The sequence below is a fragment of the Anthonomus grandis genome, chromosome 5, assembly GCF_022605725.1.
Source record: "Anthonomus grandis grandis chromosome 5, icAntGran1.3, whole genome shotgun sequence".
Taxonomy (NCBI): Eukaryota; Metazoa; Arthropoda; class Insecta; order Coleoptera; family Curculionidae; genus Anthonomus; species Anthonomus grandis.
Window position 1 is genome coordinate 28,403,386 of NC_065550.1, and position 21,924 is coordinate 28,425,309.

The 21,924-nt window shown below is 31.7% G+C and overlaps 1 protein-coding gene across 3 annotated transcripts in view; it reads right to left on the bottom strand.

Moving 5' to 3' along the window:
• Positions 1 to 21,924, bottom strand: part of LOC126735900 (farnesyl pyrophosphate synthase) — a 43,474-nt gene that overhangs the window by 9,521 nt on the left and 12,029 nt on the right. For 2 of the 3 annotated variants that reach the window (XM_050440007.1, XM_050440008.1), the window contains exon 2: positions 8 to 176. In XM_050440007.1, coding sequence (XP_050295964.1) covers positions 8 to 176 — 169 coding nt within the window. Of the gene's footprint in view, positions 1 to 7; positions 177 to 11,184; positions 11,589 to 21,924 lie in introns of those variants that run through there. The other variant, XM_050440006.1, reaches the window with a different exon arrangement.

Consider the following 21,924-nt stretch of genomic DNA (forward strand, 5'->3'; position numbering starts at 1 on the left):
ATCTTACCCTAGCAACTCTGCGCATCACATCGGGCAACTCTGGATTCCTTCCCAGTTCGGTGAGTTCTCTCACCAAGTCTGGAAATAGAGCCATAAAGTCCCTGGATTGTTCCTTGGACACCAAGGTGCTGGAGTGTGACGGTTTTGGGATCGTTTGTTGGATTGTTGAAAGGGCCCTACAATAAAAAAATAATTATAAAGAATTGCATCAGTGGATAAAAGTGACTTGATTTGGGAAAATATGCAAAAAAATTCATTCAAATGCGACGTGTGCAACCTTGAATATTTTTAAATGTTGCTGCTGCGGAGTAAACGCCATATAGAAAAGTTCTCATATAATTTATCTGCGTTTTCAAACATTAAATTGTATAAATTGAATTTCCGGTTTTGGTTATGTACAGTAGAATTACATAATTTGTTGTTATATAAATAATTGTTCTTACATTGGATTTTCGAGAAATAAATGCCACTCAAAGGGTTTAGACTATTACTGACTATGAGTATTTTAAATGTGCACTAACACAGTTTATCGTCAAATCTGTTACCTATATAAGAAATTTACATTTGTTAAAGATGGGCTATTATAGGGGGAGATAAGGTGTAAATGGATGCTAAATATTTATAACGTGCCTTATTTACAGGGTGTGCATAGAAAATTGCCAAAATTGCCTTTTAAAATTTTTAGTTATTTAAAATTTGGTTGGACAAGAATTCTTTGGATTGACAGTCAACTTGACAAAAAGTTAGTAATGTATCGTGCGTTGACATATTGCAAAAGAGGTTAGAAAATTATAATGGAAGTCTTTCATTTTACTTCATAGCTTTTACTCGCTATTTCTGTTTTTCGATATGGGCCTAGTGTATCGCAGTAAATATTTTGACGTTAAAATGACACTACATTTTCCAAGATGGCGTTCATTCGCCATTTTAAAATTAAAGTTTAGAGGTTAGAACATTAAAAATTTTGCAGCAGCTAATCTTTTGACGTGAAAATGACAGTTAAATAGTGGCGAAGTAACGCCTTTAAGGAAAAAAAATAATGTTTTAAATTATATTCTCGCTTCTATCCATTTTGTCACACGGACGTGGTTTATGCTTATGGAAGCAGGTTGAAATAAAAATGAGTTTTGGTTTTTAAAACAGCCGATGGCGTCCTGGAAACATTTAACTTTTTGACGTAAAAATGACCGTTTTGATTTCAAAATGGCGGATGGGCGGCAACTTTGAAAAAAATTATTTTAAACACGTTTTTATTAATTTGTAAGTTTCTCAATTTGTTTTCCCACATGCACCCATCCGCCATTTTGAAATGGAGTTTATAAAGAGAATAGAAACTTAAAAATTGTTGCTTGGCCTCCCCTCTTTTGTCGAAATTTATTTTACTCTTTTATTTATATTGGAAGTTATCCTTTTGACGTAAAAATGACAGTTTTGATTTTTAAAATGGTGGATATGCGGCAACTTTGGGAAAATTTGATTTAAAAAACGTTCTCATTATCACAAGTGTCGTGATTTATTTGTCAATATGGCGCCAACTAAAAAAATTGTTGCGAAGATTTTTCATTCAATTTTTTTTTCAAAAATTGCAGGATTTAACTTTTTCAAGTAAGAACTATAGTTTTGATTTTCAAATTGCAACTTCGATTTAATTTAAAACACGTTCTAATGATCGCGCGTTTCTTCAGTTTTTTTCAAGATGGCGCCCATCCGCCATTTTGAAAATAGTTGCATGCCCTTCTCAAGATTTTTTTTCTCAATTTTTATTCAAAATGGGCATGGCTTATTATATTATTTTAATTTCAAAATGGCAGACGGGCAGTAACAAAAACACAATGAAATAATTTTGTTTGAACACCGTTGTTAGGATTATAATTTTCTAATTTTGTTTTAAAGATAACATCCTTCATTTTGAAATTGAGCTTATAAAGAGAAGGTTAAAAATTGTTGCATAGCCTCGCCTTTTTTTTTTTGAAGATTTTTTACTTAATTTTTCAAAATGGACGTGGCTTTTATAGGAAGTTAATTTTTGACGACAAAGATAGTCTTGATTTGAGCAGAAATTCGCCATTTTGAAATTTATACAAATTGGTTTAAAAGTTGAAAATTATGATTTAACATTAGAATAGCTAGGGAACGACGTTTCGAAAATTAACATTTTTTGAAAAATGATAACTCTAAACCACATTAAAATGTAAGCAAGTTTTCCTAAAATGTTTAAAAGGCAACAATTTAAGACAAAAACTTGTTTGATATGTCATATCCTAATTATTTGTCAATGCTCGGGTATATTCGTTGGCTTTGGTTATCACACACTTCATAATTGTACTTTTTCCGATAAGCATTCATAATTATTAAAAACATGACTGTTTTCGGTCTTTTCCTATTATAGCTGATAAAGCACAAAAATAAATACAGAAGCAAACAAATTGATGACTTAAAATAGACATTTATCTTTAAGGAATTTATGTTTACCGTTGATATGCAACGAGATTACTAAATAAATATTGTAAAAATGATCTTTTTACGCCATTTAAATTATTTATTTTCAACATAAATCCCGTTTTCTAAATTAAAATTCTGAAGTCACAAAAGGCTTTCCGAGCACGTTCACCTGATGGCATTCGCTTTGGCCCCCAACGGATCAAAATATTTTGGGTCTAAATAGGGCGTTAACCTTAGAAACTCCCTTTGTTTGGGGTGAAATAAATGTATAGTAAGTGAGGTTTCTATTTAGTTGATTTCTATGTAAAAAAGGTCCAAATAACCTTAACGAGTTTCAAGGAGATTTTATATGCTGGTATATATGAACTGATCGACATGACTAGTCACGTATTGGCCACGAAATGTTGATAACCCTTATATCTGTTTTGCTAGTTTTTGTAAAAAACAAATTGCACAATAATTAAGAGTAAAATATAGAAAAGTGCAAAAGAAGGTCATTATTGTATGAAGATTGCAATTTTCTAGGCAGTGTGAACCTATTTGTCAAGGACTTCTGGAGGAGTTAATGATGTTAAACAGATGTTGATTTTTTATATCGGCCTCAAATGATTTAATGGGGCTTAAATCTGGAAATTAATATGGCAATTTTTTGAAGTCTAATGAAGTAAGCAAACGAATCTACATACAATAAATATACATAAACAACATAATTATATTTTTTTTTTGGTATTATGTATAAATATCTAAATAAATAATTTCATTAGATAAAACTACGTAAACTTAACCCAACCAATTTTTTATAATTCGATTTTTAATTTGATTTTCTCTAACTTGGTAGCATAGATTTAACTAAGATCTCGATAACTATAAAATACTACACTAGGATAATAATACTCACTATACACAAAGGATATCGTTGAAAAAGTTCCAAAGTTCTGTAAATACCATTAAAAAAAAATTGAAACATTAATTTGCATTTGTTTCTAGTGCATTTTGACATTTTTCCTCTCCTTATTTGTTTTATGGGAGTTATTTTTTGGGAGACACTTTTAATTAAAAATTATATTTATATTTAACAGCCCCCTAAATATTAGTCAAAACAATTGTTAACTGTTGTATGTTTGTCTATCTTGTCATTCTGAGGTGTTCAATACTCAAGAATTATTTAATTAAGATCATCCGGAATTTTCCTTTAAGTTTTTTAAAAATTAAATATAGGTGTTTTTAATCATTATTCTTTTATTTATTTGTTTGTCTGCATATTTTATATAATTGATTTTTTTATTTATTGATATTCGTATATATATTTTTCCATTATTTAAAAAAAATTAAGGGATAAGAAAGGACTTTGGCTACTTGAAAGATATGACTTGATATTTCCTAAATAAAATACAAAATTATGAATTTGACTACCTGACAGAAATAAACCACAGCTTAAATAAATAAATTGCCTGGGAAAAAAATTAATATTCAGAAAGAAAAATTATTTATTAATTTGGTAACATGAAAACTCATGAAACATGATCTAATATATCGTAAATTAATCTATACGTAAATTAAAAAACTTTAGACATTTGTTGAATCAACTACTGTCTCTTAAATAAATTTAATTTTTCCTTGTTTTTTATGTCCATTAATTCTTTAATTTCGTAAATCTATGGTCATTCTTATAGATTTAATTGTAAAATTAAAAAAAAAAATGTTAGAACGAATTATTTTTTTTTACTTTAACTCTCAAAAACAACAACAAGACTCTGTATATTATTTTATTTTTATAGTTGCTTTGTAAATTTTTCTTTAATTTTCTTCTTCTTCGAGTCATATTCAGTATTTTGGAGTCCATTGTCTAACATTTCGCAACCAAGAAAGCTTTCTTCTTCCTATTCCCCTCTTTCCTCCTTCGATCTTACCTTGAAGGATAAGGGACTGGAATTCATAGCGTTTTTCTCTCATAATATGTCCTGAGTATTATATTTTTTTACGTTTTAATACTTCGAAAAGCCCACGATCTCTATTTGTCCTTTTTGAGAACTTAACTCCTCTCACTACAATAACTCCTTTTCGAACGTAATTTCTTATTTGGTCTACCCAAGATATTCTCAGCATTCTTCTCAGACACCACATCTCGAATGCTTTTAATTTATTTATGAAACTTACTTTTAAGGTCCAGGCATATACACCGTACAAAAGAACTGACCAAACGTAACATCTTAGAGTTCTGTATCTCAGTTTGAAGTTTTTACTTGTGGCAAATCTTTTGACTTTAAGGAAGGTTGCTCCTGATTGTTCTATTCTCCATTCTTGTGTTCTGGGTCTCAATTTTTGTTCAACATACATTCCAGATAATTTACTAATTTTACAATTACCTGAATTCTGATTAAGGAAACCTAGGTCTTGCTCAGGACCACAAACTGCGCTTTTTTATAGTAATTTTCAGGCCCAATCTTGTGCTTGTTTCATTTAAGTGATTCAATAATTCCTAAAAATCGTTTGCATTATCCGCGATTGTTACAGTGTCATCTGCATATCTGATATTGTTGATACGTATTCCACTGCTCGGTTGTTGACAAATTGCTCAATCGAATATCTGCTTTCTGGTTCCAGTACAAATTGCTAATTATTCGAATGTCTTTAGCAATTATCATTTTTTATAGACTCAGGTTCTTAAGGTACGATATTAGGAGCTAATGTTTTACATTGTCGAAGGTCTTCATATAATCGATGAAACACAGAAAAAATCCTTTCTTGGGTTCTGGCTATTTAGTACCCAGGCTTGTATCCTAAATATTGCTTCTCTTCTCTTCTACACCTGTTAAAAAATTTAAAAAAATCCGGAGAAATCAGAAAAAAAATATCCGAAGAACTTTTAATTTTTTTGTTATATGACTGAGTTGTGCAACTATACTACTAATGAATACATTATTTTTTTATCATCAGAAATACCCTAGTCTATATAGAAAGACAATTAAAGCAGTAAAGGCTAAATATTATAGTGATTGCTTAAATGTGTCATCAAATAGGCATTTAACCCTTTCAGGCACATAAAATAAAAAGACTTTAATCAAAAAATTTTTATTAATAAATAAAAACTTTATACTCAAACTGATAACTTAACTTTAATTTTTTTTCCTTAATTTATTTACAAGTATCCCGCAGGACATGGTTTTATCTGGTAACCACTGTGAGATACAACATAAACTCGTTCCGAAAACAAAGTCTTAAATTTATGTGGTATGGTACGTAATAAAAACTGCAGGCCCATTTAGTTCGATGTGGCATTACTGCAGTGCTACATAGAGCACAACGTCTAGATCCTCCATGGACGGGCATACGAAGAGCATTACTTTTTCTCACCTCAGGCGGTACGTACGACTTGTACCTATTTTCTTTTATGACGCTTTTTTTACCAGGAGTGTCTTTTTTAGTCGCGCCAATAAGACCAGAAATTATTCTAAGGCGAAATAACTTCATAGTTAGTTTTTCCGCAGTCGGTGAGCTTCGATATAAAATATACGAGTTTACCACAGAAACATCAATGAAGTGCCAAAACAGTCTATGCCACCATTTTCTTGATTTTCTGTCAATACTGTAGCAAGATTTTATGTCATTATTTAGGTAGGATTTATAAAATTTATAAAAATTAAAACTGTAAATCAAATCAAAACTAAATAACACTAATTACAAAATATATTATCAAATTCTATGTTCATACTAGATAACTCATACTGGTTTCACCGCGAAACCATAACAAGAAACGTTTTTACTAATCTTACTTTTCCTTACCGCTTCATTTTATGGCAATTTACAATAATAAAAAAACACCCGCGAAATTGGATACTTCTGCAAAAAACCACCTGACGGAAATATTTGAAGAACGGTAGCCTCAAATTGAATCGATAGAATGCCTTGAAGACATTTAATTCAACGAGCCGATAACATATGTCGCTAATACTGTCGTTGGTTTCACTTGAAAACCACTGTGAGACAAAATAAAGACTTTTGATATGGTGGTTTCATAGTGAAACCACTATGCCTGAAAGGGAGTGTTGGTCAATTATTAAAGATTTTAGGCATTCTCATAAAAAAAATCGGAAACAGAGGTAATATCAAATATTTTAAATGATTATTATATATTTCTTATTTCTTGCTCAAGGATGTTAGAAATAATGTTGATCCCTATTAGCATTATATTTAGCAAGTCTTAGTCCAATATTCTTTTTTCTTTCATCCTGTTTCCATCCAATAACCATAAATCATTTGAAGTTGACGGAATCACTTCAAAGTTTCTACTCTGTATGCCTGACTCAGAATTGAATGCCCTAGTTTCTATCATAAGCAATTCCTAGCATAATGGCACTTTTCCTTCATATTTAAAAGAAGCAGTGGGTATCCCTCCTCATAAGGTTGTGGTTTTCAATGAGCCTTGTAATTTCCATTTAATTTCTATTTTATCTACCCTCTCCAAGATAGTTGAGGAGTGTCTTTTCAAAAGAGGATATTCACATTTTTCGGTTTTGTTATACTAAGTCTTGAATCCGTTTATCTGTGCTAAAATTCATATATTGACCATCATAAACTGAAACAAAACGTGAAATATCCTTAGTAAATTAAGGATATTTCACAAAATGGAAGATAAAACGGTAGAGGCTTTAAATAGTGGTGGTAGAAAGCAGAGGAGTATAAAGAAACTTCGAAAGAGGAAATTGTAAGTGTATAAAATAGTTCGCGTTTTGATTTGTTTTTTGTCAATGATTGTTATGATTAATAACGCCTTATGATGCACAAAGAAAGGGAAACTATGCGGCAAAATCAAATGTCAAGAATAGGAATATGAGCTGCCAGTATCACTTATTTTCAAAGAAAAAACGTGTGATTGTAGTGTATAAACAATTTTTTATTATTGCTTTTGGAATTACAAAAAGAAGATTAGAGAACCTGTGTAAAACATTACATAAAGGAAAAACGCCGGCAGAAAAACGAGGTGGAAACAGGTATGGTAATCGCAACGAAAACAAAAAAACAAAGCCTTCATTTATTTTTAAATAAAATGCCTGCACAAGAAAGTCATTATGGCTGACAAAAGTCAAAAAGGATTTACTTGTCATCACAATTAAATGCAAATAAATTATGGCAACTTTATAATAGTTCTGTGATGGATGATTTGAAAGTTAAAGAAACAATGTTTTATAAAATTTTTATAGGAGAATTCAATATCGGATTTCCATCTCCAGCTACAGATACTTGCAATGTCTGCGTGTTATGGCATAATAAAATAAAAAATGAGAAAGATAAGGCCAAAAAGCAACAGTTAATAACAGAACAGAGGATACATAAACTCCGTGCAAATGCATTTTACGACTATCTGAGAAAAAAGAGGACAACAGTCATTCTGTATATTTTGACCTACAACAGGTTCAATGTTTGCCTAGGACCCCCATACAAGATGCCTTTTATGCCAGACAGCTCAGTTTATACAATTTTTGTCTTGTACCTTTAGATTCAAAAGATCCTGTTTTTTACTCATGGGATGAGTCACAATGTATGACTATTTAAAGAAATTAACACTAGAAGCTGATGTATTTCACCTAAGACTGTTTTGCGATGGTTGCGGAGGGCTAAACAAGAATAGCCACATTATACACATGCTCCTGTTCTACTTTTTGAATAACTCCCCATAAGACATCTTGAGGACATAATATTATTTTTTCCAGTACGAGGCCACAGTTTTCTACCAGCAGACCGGGTTTTCGGTCGACTGGAGAAAGAAATTAGAAAGCATGTTGTAACAACCACCAAAGAGGAATATAATGACATTTTTAAAAAATTTGGCACACTGATTATTGGGGCATGATTGGATTCTAAAAGATGGTGGATACTAGATGGTATCCAGAAATTTAAACAAATGATTTTTACTAAAAAAAGGGTTCGAGGTCATTACACCGTTGATTTAAAATGCTATGAAAACAATAGATTTGACAATCGGTTGGAAAAACCTGTAACAATTCTTAAAAAAAGGGAAAAAAGCACGCTTTGTCATGGGATAATTTGAATTTGGGGTTACGTTCATTAAACGAGAACAAAAAAAAGGACATAAAAAACTTGCTGTGAACAAACAGTTTGGTGATGAGTAGCTGAATTTGGAAGAACTACAGTGGTACAAAAAATTAATAATTGATGATCCAAATAGTGCTTCCGAGGTACAATCAAACCCCGAAATGGAAAATATGTGTGATTGTCTTACAGATGATATAGGTGAAATAAAAGTTTAACAAATTTTCAACTTCTGATCACTAATATTTTGTTGTTTTGACCTAGAATTTGTGTTTTGTTTATTTTTGATAGCGTCTAAGATATTTGTAATAGAAAATGATCTGCTTCATTTTTTATTATCCTGATAAAATGTAGTTAAAACAAAAACTCATACTTCTTACTAATAATAAACAAAACAAAAGGGGATATTTACAATTAGTTCAAGACAAAAGGGGATTAATTGAAATGGATTTTTCAAAAGAGGATATTCTACATTTTTGGAAATTTATAACATAAAAATTAAAAGGCCTGATTTTTTTCTGAACATTGTGTTTTAATAGTAGGTTTATGTACTTTCTAAACAGTAAAACCACTTATCCGCAAATATTTTCGTATTTGTTCTAACAGTTTTTTTGATTTCCTGAAAAAAAACGATAAGATGTAGATATCCCCATTTGAAAAGACACTCCTCAGTTGAAAAGGCAGAATTTTATCCTTCTAACAACATAATAGCATTTTATCTGCAAATCATTTTGGATTTCAAACTGATAAAGGGAGTCACGATGTTCTTTTCGACTTTTTGAAGAATGTCTGTGTCTGTGAATTCTGGAGAGTCGGTCGCGGCAGTGTTTTGTGTTCTATCCAAGACATTTGATTGTGTAGATCATGGAAGAACTAAGTTCAATAAATATGGCTCATCATTGCAATGGCTCTTAGCTAGAAATCTTTTTTTTAATAAAATTTTGAAGGTGAATTTAATAGTAATTTTTTATAAATTTTTAAAATGACTCAGCTCTAAAATACGCACATATTGTCCGTCGCTTTCATTTTAAAATGAAATAAGTCGTAACAAAGTAGAGGTACCGGAAGGTGCCTCTAGAAGACAAGCTAAAGCTAAGTAAGCATTTTAGTTACATTAAAAAGAGTATTGAAATTGATATGGCTTGAAAAGAAATGGGGTTATTAATTTTGTTATTTAAATAGAAAATTGAAGAAAAAAATCTTATTTTATTATTTTTTCAGAGAAAAGAAAAATAATAGTTAATTAATACTGAGAGGGGATTTTTTATCTTTATAAAAGAAAGATTTAGTTTTTGTACCTTGTGTATCAGGGTTTATTAATTTAGGGTTTTATTCAAAATTTTCTCGAGTTTATATGTTAATACTAGAATAGAAATGAGACGTTATCCGATTTTGGAATCCTATCATATGATACTCAGAGAATTACAGTATCTGAGTGTTTATCTGATTCTAGATCCCATAAATCTAGAGTAAGTCAAGGTTCAGTGTTAGAACCACTGTTATTTTTGCTGTACGTAAATGACTCAGGCTTATTAAGACTGCAAGTGGTTCGGTTTGCTGATAATACCCCCCTATTATGGAATTATGAAGATTCTGATTACATTAGAGCTCAGGATTTATGAGGGTGGTGCTCCTGCAACAGGTTTGTATATAATGTAGATAAGATCTTAATTATGGGTTTTAAGTATGACATGAGTCCCTCTTGGAAAACAAAGACAATTGTAAATTCCTTGGTGGTCGGTGGTCCATTGAAGGTCGCCTTCGATTCGAAGATCATATCTTAAATCTTGCATCAAAATTATCCTTTGGATGTTTTGCTGTAAAAACGGCAAGACAGGAGCTGAGAAAATAGAGTTGCACATTCAGTGTACTTTTCTCTTATTAAGTCTCATCTTCGTCTTTTTCGAGTTTAAGCAACAAGGGGTTATTAAACATTAAAAAAAAAACAGTTGCTACCTATGTCCAGCTGGGTTAAGAGATTCTTGTAAAACTCTCCTCATATTAAAAAAAAATCCTAACTCTATTTTCTTTTTTTATTTTGGAAATAGCCACTCTTATTATTCTTATTCATAAATGTTCGAAACCTTCCTTTAACACTGGTCAAGTAGAAGATATTGTCCTGCCAATCCCTGCATCCTCCCGTACCAAAAATTTGCCCATATACCTTAAGTAAAAAAATGTACAATCTTGTTTCTATTACGTATTAGACAAACATTAGATGTCTCACTTTTATTACCTAAGGCATATTATGAATTTTTTGATGATACCTTTCGACCTGTGCTCTTACATAATTTTCATATTTTTAAATATTTTGTAATACTTCCTCTAACTTTTGTTTTTGGCAGAAGTTTTACTTATTTTTAAACCTGTTTTGTTAAAGTGTTTTTGCAAATTTGTATAGTTTAGAAATATGTATATGTGAGATATAAATAATGTTGCAATTTTTCAGTTTTTAAGGAAGATTTTGCCTTACGTAATATAGCACATTTTCTTTCTATTCCCACATTAACACCATGAAGACCAAAAAAAATTACACATTCTAATGACGAAATTTTTCATCTTAATACGACGTTTCTTACGTGATTTAAATACTCCTTTTAATTACCAATTTCTTTTGTAAATTACGATATAGTCAGATATGATAATTTATGCATTTTTACTGGAAGATATTCTATACAGAGCCTTCCTTACCTTAAATTATTAAATTGCATTTGTTTATGCCACCTTTTGTTGTTAACATTCGTGTGGTATTGACTACTCGGCCCCTCCAAATTAAAATTATTCATTTGGTTATGGTCCTGTGCCCGCGAGATCGCGTCGCTATTACTATCCGTCGAAGTTTTCGTAATACCCCGTCTAATGTCTTTGATTAACTCCCGGCAAGACCGGTTTCGGCACAATTTCACCGAAAACATCGCGACTTTTTATTTAACTTATTCAAAATTAGTTTAAAATGCCATACAATTGGGTTTTTTCTTGAGAGAGAAAGTTGATCTATAAAGAGTCTATGAACAACTACCGATAAACGCTTCCTAAATAATTGGGAAAAAAGCAGCGATCGCAATACACTCGGATACCATATGAACTGTGTCAAAGAAAATCGACGACTTCGCTTATAAAGGAGAAGAGAAAGATGACACGAAAACAAGCTTCTATCTTTGTTATCGCCTGCCGGTTCGAAGGACCGGGGCACGTAAGCATTTGATACGCGGTTGCCGCTGTTTACTTCTAAAATACGAGGATTTGAAGAAACTACTGTATGTATTTAAATTCATATACATATGTAAATAAATTAACGCTAATGGTGGTACAGTAAATAAAGACACTAAACTCAAAATTAATTATTAAAAGTTACAAGATTGGATTTTGCCTATTTATTTTGCTCTTAAGTGAGTAGAGACCAAGTAGAGATCCAACTGAGAACTAAAAGTCCTCTTAAAATTCACATAAACCCTCACCAAACATCACTTTTCTCTGCACCATTTCCAAATCATTTGTAAGACCAATCTGATTAGGATGACACACAGTACAACAATATTCAAGGAATTATCAGTAAAAATCATAACGTTTGCTTAATTTTTGCTTTTGTTGAATATAAGTAAAAAAAACTACTTCAGGCAATGAAGTATATATTTTGTCGACGTTTCGATTTCTATGAGATCATCCTCAGAACTGTAACACATACATGAAAAACAAATAAAATCATTGGATTAAAAATCTGAACTAATTTTATGCAATTAAAATCACATTGAATAAAATTAATTATTCTGAAAAATTGGTTATAAAAACTAACTCTCAACATCAATTATAAACCTTCCAAATTTCAAAACCAAAAGGACACAATAGATAGCATTAGGAAGATTCTATCAAAAACGAAAAACTATACACTTACATATACAGGGTGGCCCATTGAAAACGTACCGCAAGGCATTAAAGAGTGGGAAAAAACTTTTCGACAAAATCCAAAAATACGTATAAAAAACAAGTATGTTTCTCAGGGGGACAACTTTTGACATAAAAACCATTTCAAAAAACTCAACCCTCTAAGCGGGGGTGACATCGCCTAATTTTTTTAAAATAGGACCGGGGGTCAAGTTCATGAAAGTTAAACAATAATATGTCACGAAAAATGCAAAAAGCGATTTAATGCTTACCATTTTAATCAAGTAAATGCTCGAAAAAAAGTGGTATCCGCCAACTTTCATACAGTGATTCAAATTATCTTCGAACCGTTGCCGAACGTTTAGAAGCATTGCGGTGTCACTTCGCGACATACGTAAATAATGCTCCTTTGCGACTATTCTAATGTAGCAGGTGGAGTTTTGGAAACTACGCATTATGTGTCCCCACAAGAAAAAATCTAAAGGACCGAGGTAGCCACTCAATTGCGCTCCTTCGTCCTATCCAGCGTCCTGGAAATCTGTCATTTCGTACATCAAATAGTTGCATACATTTAGTGAGAAATATGGAGGAGCTCCGTCTTGTTGGAAAATCAATTTCTGTTTATTGTATGCGCGGTCCTCTTCTAAGTACATATCGCCTGTTAAATTTCCAGGGAGGAAAAAAGGGCCCACAATGAAATTTCCAAAAATACAACCCCATACAACTTCTGGGGGGTTGTGTGCGTGTTTCGTGGAAAATCCTTGGATTGTTGTCAGCCCAATAACGTCAATTGTGGCGATCGCAACTTCACCCAATACTGCAATCTCCATAGCTTGATGAAACCCTGCATTTTCAATATTCCTCTTTTTGTTATGAACTGAACCTGTTTCGCGAAACTTTCCAATTCCCGAACAATTTTCCCAGAGAGATGTTTCTCAGGATGCCGTTTATTAAATAAATCCGCGACCCACTTTCCACACTCATACTCATTTAAAAAAAAAAAACTCAATAATCTCTACTCTTTCTGCAATTGAGTGCACCATAATTGATGATAAATTTAAAGGTTCAACAATTTCTAAACACTTTAACTACAAAACAGATATTTAGTGAAACTACTTGACCTAATTTAATGGGGAAGAAAGAAGCCGGATATTTTTATTCACTAAATGTGAAAGAAAGAATTTGCCGCAAAAACGACAAGTTCATTTAAAAGACAAAAAATTGTTTCTCGCATCCTGATCGTTGGTTTACTTGAAATGATTAAATTAGTGTTTCGACTTAAAGATGTGTTCTATGTTCACTCTGGGTTCAGTCTCACTCTCGCAATAAATTTTAATGATATCGTCACACATTACTACTGTTCAATTTTCAAGAGCCCATATTTCTTGAACGAGTGACTCGATTTTAAAAAACTAAGCAGCGTTGTATAGGGAATGGCAAGACCTTTTTAGGGAGGTATCACTTGACATCCCCGTCTAATTTGACAAAAATTAGGGGATGTTACTCCCGCTTAGGGGGTTGAGCTTTTTGAAATGGTTTTTATGTCAAAAGTTGTCCCCCTGACAAACATACTTGACGTGTTTTTGGATTTTGCCGAAAAGTTTTTTCCCACCCTGTAATGACTTGCGGTATGTTTTCGATGAGCCACCCTGACCACCCAACTCATAAACTGAGGTTACGACTGTTACGAGAGATAAATAAAAAAAATCATTACTTCGTATTGCGTTTCATTATTGACGCCATTTGTAAGAATCGTAGTTTATATTTGATCCTTTAAATTTAAATGTTATACTACGTGCAACGTAAACCCACTCTTTTTACTTTTGATTTTTGTAACTTCAATAGGGTGCTGTTTAATTCTTCTACAAGTTACATAGACTTCAATAATCTTCTCTTGACAAGACCATTAATAGGCTTACTCTTGAACTGACTCAGCTCTTTGATTAATTTACTCCTTTAAAAACAACTGGATCTCGTAGACTATGCAAGCCCTACATAACTAATAGATATTATAAAATTGAAAAAAAAGCCTATAAAAATAAGAGCACACTTACTTAGACAGATAAGAATTACTATCTATATATTAAGCATTATGTGCATATGCGCGGAGAAAAAAGCTTACATCACTTTTGAGTTTAAGAAAGTTAAAAATAATTCGAAAAAATCTTCGTCAAAACTAAATGATTGTAGTGTTCATTGCAAGCAAAGTGTATCTTTTGACATAATCACTTAAGGGATGCCACTGCTATAAAAGATCACTTTGCCAACATAGGTAATAACACTCTCTCAGCCCCTAGTAAAACTTTTCACTTTAAAGCAACATCTGAATATGATATTTATAAATCATTCTCTCGAATGACATCAAATTAAAAATTAATGACAAAATAAGGTATGACATATTGCTTAGCATTCATTATATTGCACCCCTCTTTGCTAAGATTTTTTCTTGGAAAATGAGGAATATCCAGCCACATGGAAAACTGCACTGGTGAGACCCCTTTCCAAGTCAGCAAGGATTACGTTATTTGATGAAGTTATAAACCTAAAAGCATTTTACCAATGCTTAAAAGAGTTATCAGATATGATCAATGACTTTGTACCTGTCGATTGTTGTACATACATAATGCCTACAATTCAATCCGGTTTGTCATAGTATATCAACAGCGCTTAGTAAGGTTACTAGTGATATGTTTAAAAAAATGGAAGTCTCATTTATCTCTCCGTCTTGAGATGCTGTTGGCTAAGCTGTATTATTTTACATTCTATCTCCTCGTGTCTGTAGGTGGTTTTCGTCTCATTTCAGGTTTAGAAAGCAGGTTGTGAAAGTGGATGGATTGCAATTCATGGTGTCTCATAGGGATCCATTATTAGCCTCCATTCACCTTGATGCTGATGATACCCAGTTTCTGTTTGCATTTTTGTATTTCAAATTCAAATTCAAAATAAATTTATTTAACAATAAAATTAAAAACATAATTATCAATTTACAATTAATAAACCATTATGATAAACAGGACCATGCCTCGATTATGAAACCATTAGCACAGGTGCAAACCTGTACAGCAAGGCCGTTTTTAAAAAAAGAATAATACATAAAAACAAAGAATAATAATAACTATTAACTTGGCCAACATTAGGATTTTTCTTCATACAAACTCAATTTTTTGTTTTTTTTTAGCAGTAAAAGAAATAGCAGCAGAGGGAGGTAGGTAGACGCGCAAGAGGTGCAAAGGAAAACGTGGCATGTAACAAATGCTACTTGTAAAGAAATTTAAGATGGAGGCGAGCGGATACCAAAGCCTTATAAAAAATGTATACAGCTATTTTCATGGTTTTTAGCACCTTAATATTGTATTTATTTCAAATTAGATTAAGCATTCCATTGCTGTTTTTCAAGGAGGTAATTTTAAAAATATTTTTTAAATACTCCTATGGAAAATTGTTTAACATGCTCAGGCAATTTATTCCAAAGTTGAGAGGCTACAAAAACAAAAGATTTTTGAAAATTTGTGTTTCTATGCTGTGGGACTCTGAATAAATTTATAAATCTAGTGTTATACATATGAAGATGATTTTTAAAATTATTTACTAAATATAGAGGCTCTCCCGTTTTAAAATGTTATAAATAAAGGTGTACATATGGCATTTTCTACGATTTTTCATATTCAAAATAAAATTGTTATTTAAATAGGGAATAATATGATTCCTAAATGGTATTTTGAATGCAAAACGCATACAGCAGTTTTGTATAGAGTAAGCAGTTGTTTCAGTCAAAGAATCAGAATACAAAATATCACAGTAATCGAGCAAAGAGAGAACTAGTGAATTACATAAATATTATTTAATATTAGATGGTAAATAGTTTTTTTAGGCGTATATATGCAATTTTAAGTATTTAGGCCTAAGGGTAAGAGGGCCTGAGTTTTGTGAATACCACTTGCGAGAGCAATGGCAACATCAAGGAAGAGTGTTCAATTGAAGATTGGATCTGAGTCCATTTAAGCCAAATTTAATCTCTTTAATTTTTCCTTCCTTCATATAAGTGAAGAAATCTGTGGAACAAGCTAGAAATTTGGGGCTTATATATTTATTTGAATACATAGTACCAAGAAGAACTCTACACAATTTTAGGCAGAGAATCAGATTTTGCATTTTTTTTGTCACCAATGCGTTCAATTTGAAGGTTTCCCATATAGAAAAGTTGTTTTTTCTTAATATCAATTATTTATTGATGATTGAACATAATCTGTCTCAGTTTAAAAACCTTTATATTTCTACAACATTAATAATTTGTATTTTTCATACCGTTGCAGAATAAATAAAATTAAAATTACTCCTATTATTAGTTAACAGTTAAGTTAATATTTCTGAACATCCGATCTCTTTGGAAACATCCTCATCTATCATGACACATTCCGTGGAGGAACCTTTGAACCGATAAGATGACACTTTTATCTTTATTTAGAAAATTTGTTCTCATTAACTTATCATAGAGACAACTACATCAAAAGCTTTGAAAATTTAAACCTACTGCCTTTGCTTTAGAATTGTTCTCAAGTGACTGTGTGAGTGAATGTGATAAGGGCTGACTAATTGGCCTATTATTTATTGATACAATTATTTGCTCAATTTGTATAATGCTTTTTTCTAGTCATTGGGTAAACATTAATGTATTTAATTGTATATCAAAAATCACCCTTAAAGATGTAATAAAATTATTAGGCATCTCTGTGAAAGTACGTTTGCATTTCTCTGAAAAACTGTCATAAGTCGGTTTGATCTGCCAAATTGGTAGTATCAATTGAGTCTATAATTTTGACTGTATGAGGATGTTTTTATACAGATTTAATGAAGTTTTGCATATCCTTAAAAGAAACGTTTGTTACAGAGCCTACAAAGAGGTTGAGGAGACGTCAGAAAGACTTCTTTTCGTTTTCAGTCCTCCGAGTATCATAAGGAATGTTAATAAAATTATATTTTTTTATTAAAATTGAGTAAACTACCCAAGAAAAACAAACTTTCCAGAAGAAGGCAAAAGAAAAGTTTAATTTCCTTTCCCTTCATTGTAATTTATCTAAGCAAGTAAAATACAATTTGCAGAAATAGTGATGTAGAAAAATTCTGCATTTAACCTCTAAGAAAATGACAACTTAATTATAATTGTGACATTTTTGACAGCTGACAGACGGCTATTCATAATATGTCGGTCTTTGATTTGGTCTTTTCATGAGACATTTTACTTTTCAATGAAAATGACTCGTTCAGATACGTTAAAAGCAAGAAAAAAGGAAGCTTCTTATACTACATTAGTTAAAATTTCAATCAGCCTAACTATCTTAAAAAAATAAATAAATTTCAAAAAATTCTATTCATTTAAGTTTAATTAGGAACATTTTCAGCAAAGGACATTTTAAAACAAAGACTTGACTGGTAAAACATGAAAAAACTGATTGTCCAATATGTTGATAGGTAAACGCTTGCAAGAGAATGATTCACATCTGGAGCGATAGAGATCCAGACTCTGCTTCACATATATCAGACGCTCAGTGCATACATATAAAGACATTTATGCAGTCATCTTCATCCAGATATTAGCCTAATAGCCTTTCTATCCAATACTTAATCGATAATAAACTTAATTTTGAATATCATGTTTCTAATATTTTACAAAAAGCTTACTATAAACTAAAAGTCTTGTACATGTATAAAGATATTTTATCAACTAACATTAAGTTAAAGTTAACTCAATCATTAGTCCTCTCAGTGATCAGTTATGGAAGCGTTTTATTCTGGCCAGCCATTGCTCAAAGAGAGAAATATAGCTTGCAAAAATTACAAAATGCCTGCCTACAATTTAGTTATTCTAAGCAAAAATATAACCATGTAACACCATTATTCATCGAATCTCAATGGCTAAGGCTGGAGAAACGGTTTAAAGTTTATATAGCTAGTCTCCTGTCCACAGTAGAGTCCCCAGGTACTTGCATGAGAAGCTGCTAAGCTGCAGTAGCATTCATGGTCGTGATATGCGTCATTCTACAAATTTTTGTGTCCCAAAGCATAGAACTACCAAATTTCAAGCCTCATTTATCTATACCGGTGTTAAAATCTATAATGCGTTGCCTCATGATCTGAACTGTAAGCACTCACTTGCTTCCTTCAAAAAATTTGCCAAACTTAATTTTAGTAGTAGTTTATAGTTTAGTATATTAGGAAAATCATGTTTTTTCTTTTTTTCACTTTTTAGTTAACTATATTACTTGATTAAATGTATGATTTGATTATGGCTGTGTAGGATAGTTTTGTTTTATAAGCTTAATTATAGTTACTAATTTATAGTTGAAATTATTATTTTGAAGTACTATTTTTAAGTGTGCGGTTAGATAGAGCCATAGGCTAGATCTCGCTGCATATATAATTGTTATTGTATTTTTTTATTTCCGTAACATAAAGGCATATTTATTTATTATTTATGTATTTACTTTCTGTGTAACCTAGCCGAGTGAAAAATATGGTAAAATATCCACTGCGTGAGAAACAAATAATCCCTTATTAAGCTTCTTGGTCATAGAATCCACATGAACACCCCAATGCAACAGTGGGATTCAGGGTCTCTGCTATGGCAAGTACCAGGTTAAGCTCACTTTTATCCCTATGTTATTATAAATGATCTCACATTTCTGAATATTGGGAAATTTACTTTATTTGCTGATGACACACTATGGAATTGTTCTGACCAGCAGGCTCTCACACAAGCTATTCTCTCTTGATCTTTAAAAGCAAAAATCCTGGTGTGACTTAAATATTCTTCTTCTGAACTTAAACATATCTAATGTCCTGTCTTTTAAGTGTTATCTGGAACATGCTATCGTCTCAAATACTTTTATTGAGGAACTTAGTTTAAAGTCTAATATTGAATTGCTTCTACCTGCTATGAAGTGAGAATCATTCCCACTGAACTTGGACATACATTGGCGAGGACAGTCTATTTTGCCTTTTTTCAATCAAGCCTAAGATATGCTCTCTTTGTTCTCCACGAGAGAGCTATTAGGAATACTATAGTAGAATAGGCAAATCTGTCTACTGGCTTGTAAAGGCCCTGAAGGTATTTTCTAAATATAGGATCCAAATGATAAGGTATGATCAAACAGCTACATTGATCAAGATGGTGCTTGTAATTTCATAGTCAAAAACTATTAGTTTCCCTTTTAGAACAATAGTCTGAATCGTCTGGGAACTACTGCAGTCGTTAATGGAGGAAATTGCTTGGAAACATCTTAGATTAATCAGAAAAGTTTCTCAATGTAAATGCCATTTGATGCGTCTTCTCGTCTTTCATCATTGCTCCCAACTCATTGTTTTGTCATAGGTTTTAATGAAAAACTATGTTATCGGCAAATAATATATTTTCAATGCCTTCACTGGGTCATTACTGTACGTTCCTTGATTTTCTAATATTAATATCCTTCTCTGCCAACAAATTTCATAATCGACTATACGTACTGGGGTGAATACTGATACAGTGATACGGAATATGGTGTAGATGAAATTCAATGAATTTTATTCTGCCTGGTTGAAAGTTGTAATTGCTGAGTCTCTTGTGAAGGATCAATACAATTAAAGGCCTCGCAAATATCGCAGAACAAGACATCGTTTTACTGCTATCCATAGAAATCCCCAATAACATCAGAAAAAATTCTCAAGAAAAAAATCAACTCATATGATATAAGAACAATGACTGTTGCACCCATTATAAAATTGTAAATATTCATAAATCTTATGTTTCATTGTTATTAAACAAATACTTACATTAGCAGTTAAGTCAACAAAAGCGAAGGTAAATTTACATTAAGCTTTGCAAAAAATAACAATAATCGCACCTTTAGACCCTAAAAGGCATCATAATGTGACGCGCAGTGTTTTTTATATTTAGTCCTCTTGTATTTTAAGCAATAAATTTTGTAAAAATAATAAAATAAGGAATAAACACTTAAACTTAATGAATTGTAATTCTTTTACTAATTTTATTTTTCCTTAGATGGCCCAGCTTGGCAACCCAGCAATGGAGTACGTGAGCTTTTCGCAAAGCTCTATGGACAGAAGACGTGTAAAACGATACGGCTATTAAGCTTCATAGACCATCACAAAATCAGCTGGATTAAACATTGTTTTAATAAAATGAATTGTTAACTTAAAATTTCATATTGAAATTTCGTCCTACATAAAATCATCCTCAGTCTTATTCAATGTTTCTATCTTATTCGATGTGAAATAAATATCATACGTAAATTATTTTTAAGGCTAATGACCCATTCAATCATTCCCTACCTGATAATCAAAATCCGTCTGGTCATTTCCCGAATTGACAAAAATTAACATTTTACCAAGAAATGTAAAAAAAAAATAGGACAACAAAAGCGGTGTTTTATTGAAATGAGGTCAACAGCGCCCCTGGCCGCTTTAAAATTAGTTCATCAACATCAGTTATCTCTTGTAACGATCACTGTAATTAAAAGATTTACATAAATAATGGTCAATATCCAAAAATAATTATTCTCGTTAATTGTTCAAAGAACAGTGTTGGAACGTATCAAAAATTAGAAATCATCAATAAGTTTCTTTCAGGATTTAAATATGACCGCACCAAATCCAGATTTGGAAATGATGCATTCAAGATATCCAACTATTGGAAAGTTTCCATAAGATCAAATGAAGTATAGCAGTGAAGACAGAGCAAAAAGTTTCTAAAACTGCTCTCTATTCATCAATGGTAATTCTATGAGAAGTTCTTCTAAGATTTCCTTTTAAATAGATGTAATTAATTCAATTATTTAGATAGATAAAAGATTCTCATATGGTTGATACCGCTACACTTTAAAATTTGTATAACAGACATACAACGCAGAACTATTAAGCCAGTAATCTCAGCTTAAAAAAAAACTCTCTTATGGTTCTTATGATATCAGCGTAGACACAGAATACAAGAGTTTTCAGAATTACTGAATACGTTCATGGAATCCCGTGAATATTTCTTTTTTAACACTTTCTATTAATTGTCTTCTATATAGAGTCTGATAAGGCAGATATCAGAATTACTGTAAAATTAGTAATCCCAGCTTGAAACAATACTTTCTTTTGATTATTTCTCCACTGATATCAGTGGAAATAGAAAATACAAGAGCTTCCAGAATTGCTAAATATATCCATAGCAATCCTGTAAAGGGTTCCTTAAAGATTTTCTAAGAATTGTCTTCTGGATAGAGTTTGACAAGACATACTCCTGATTTACCATTACGCATGTAATCTCAGCTTCAAATAGATCCAGATTCTCATATGGTTAATATTTCTAGACCTCATAGTACATCAGTAAAGACAGAATTGCTGGCTACATCCATTGCAATCCCGTAAATAGTTCTTCAAAGATCTTCTACTACTTGTCCTCTGGATAGAGTCTGATAAGATATAGATCAGATTTAATATTAACCCAGTAATCTCAGCTTGAAAGAAGATCTTTTATCACTTTAGCCTTCTAGACTCCAAAAGAATAGA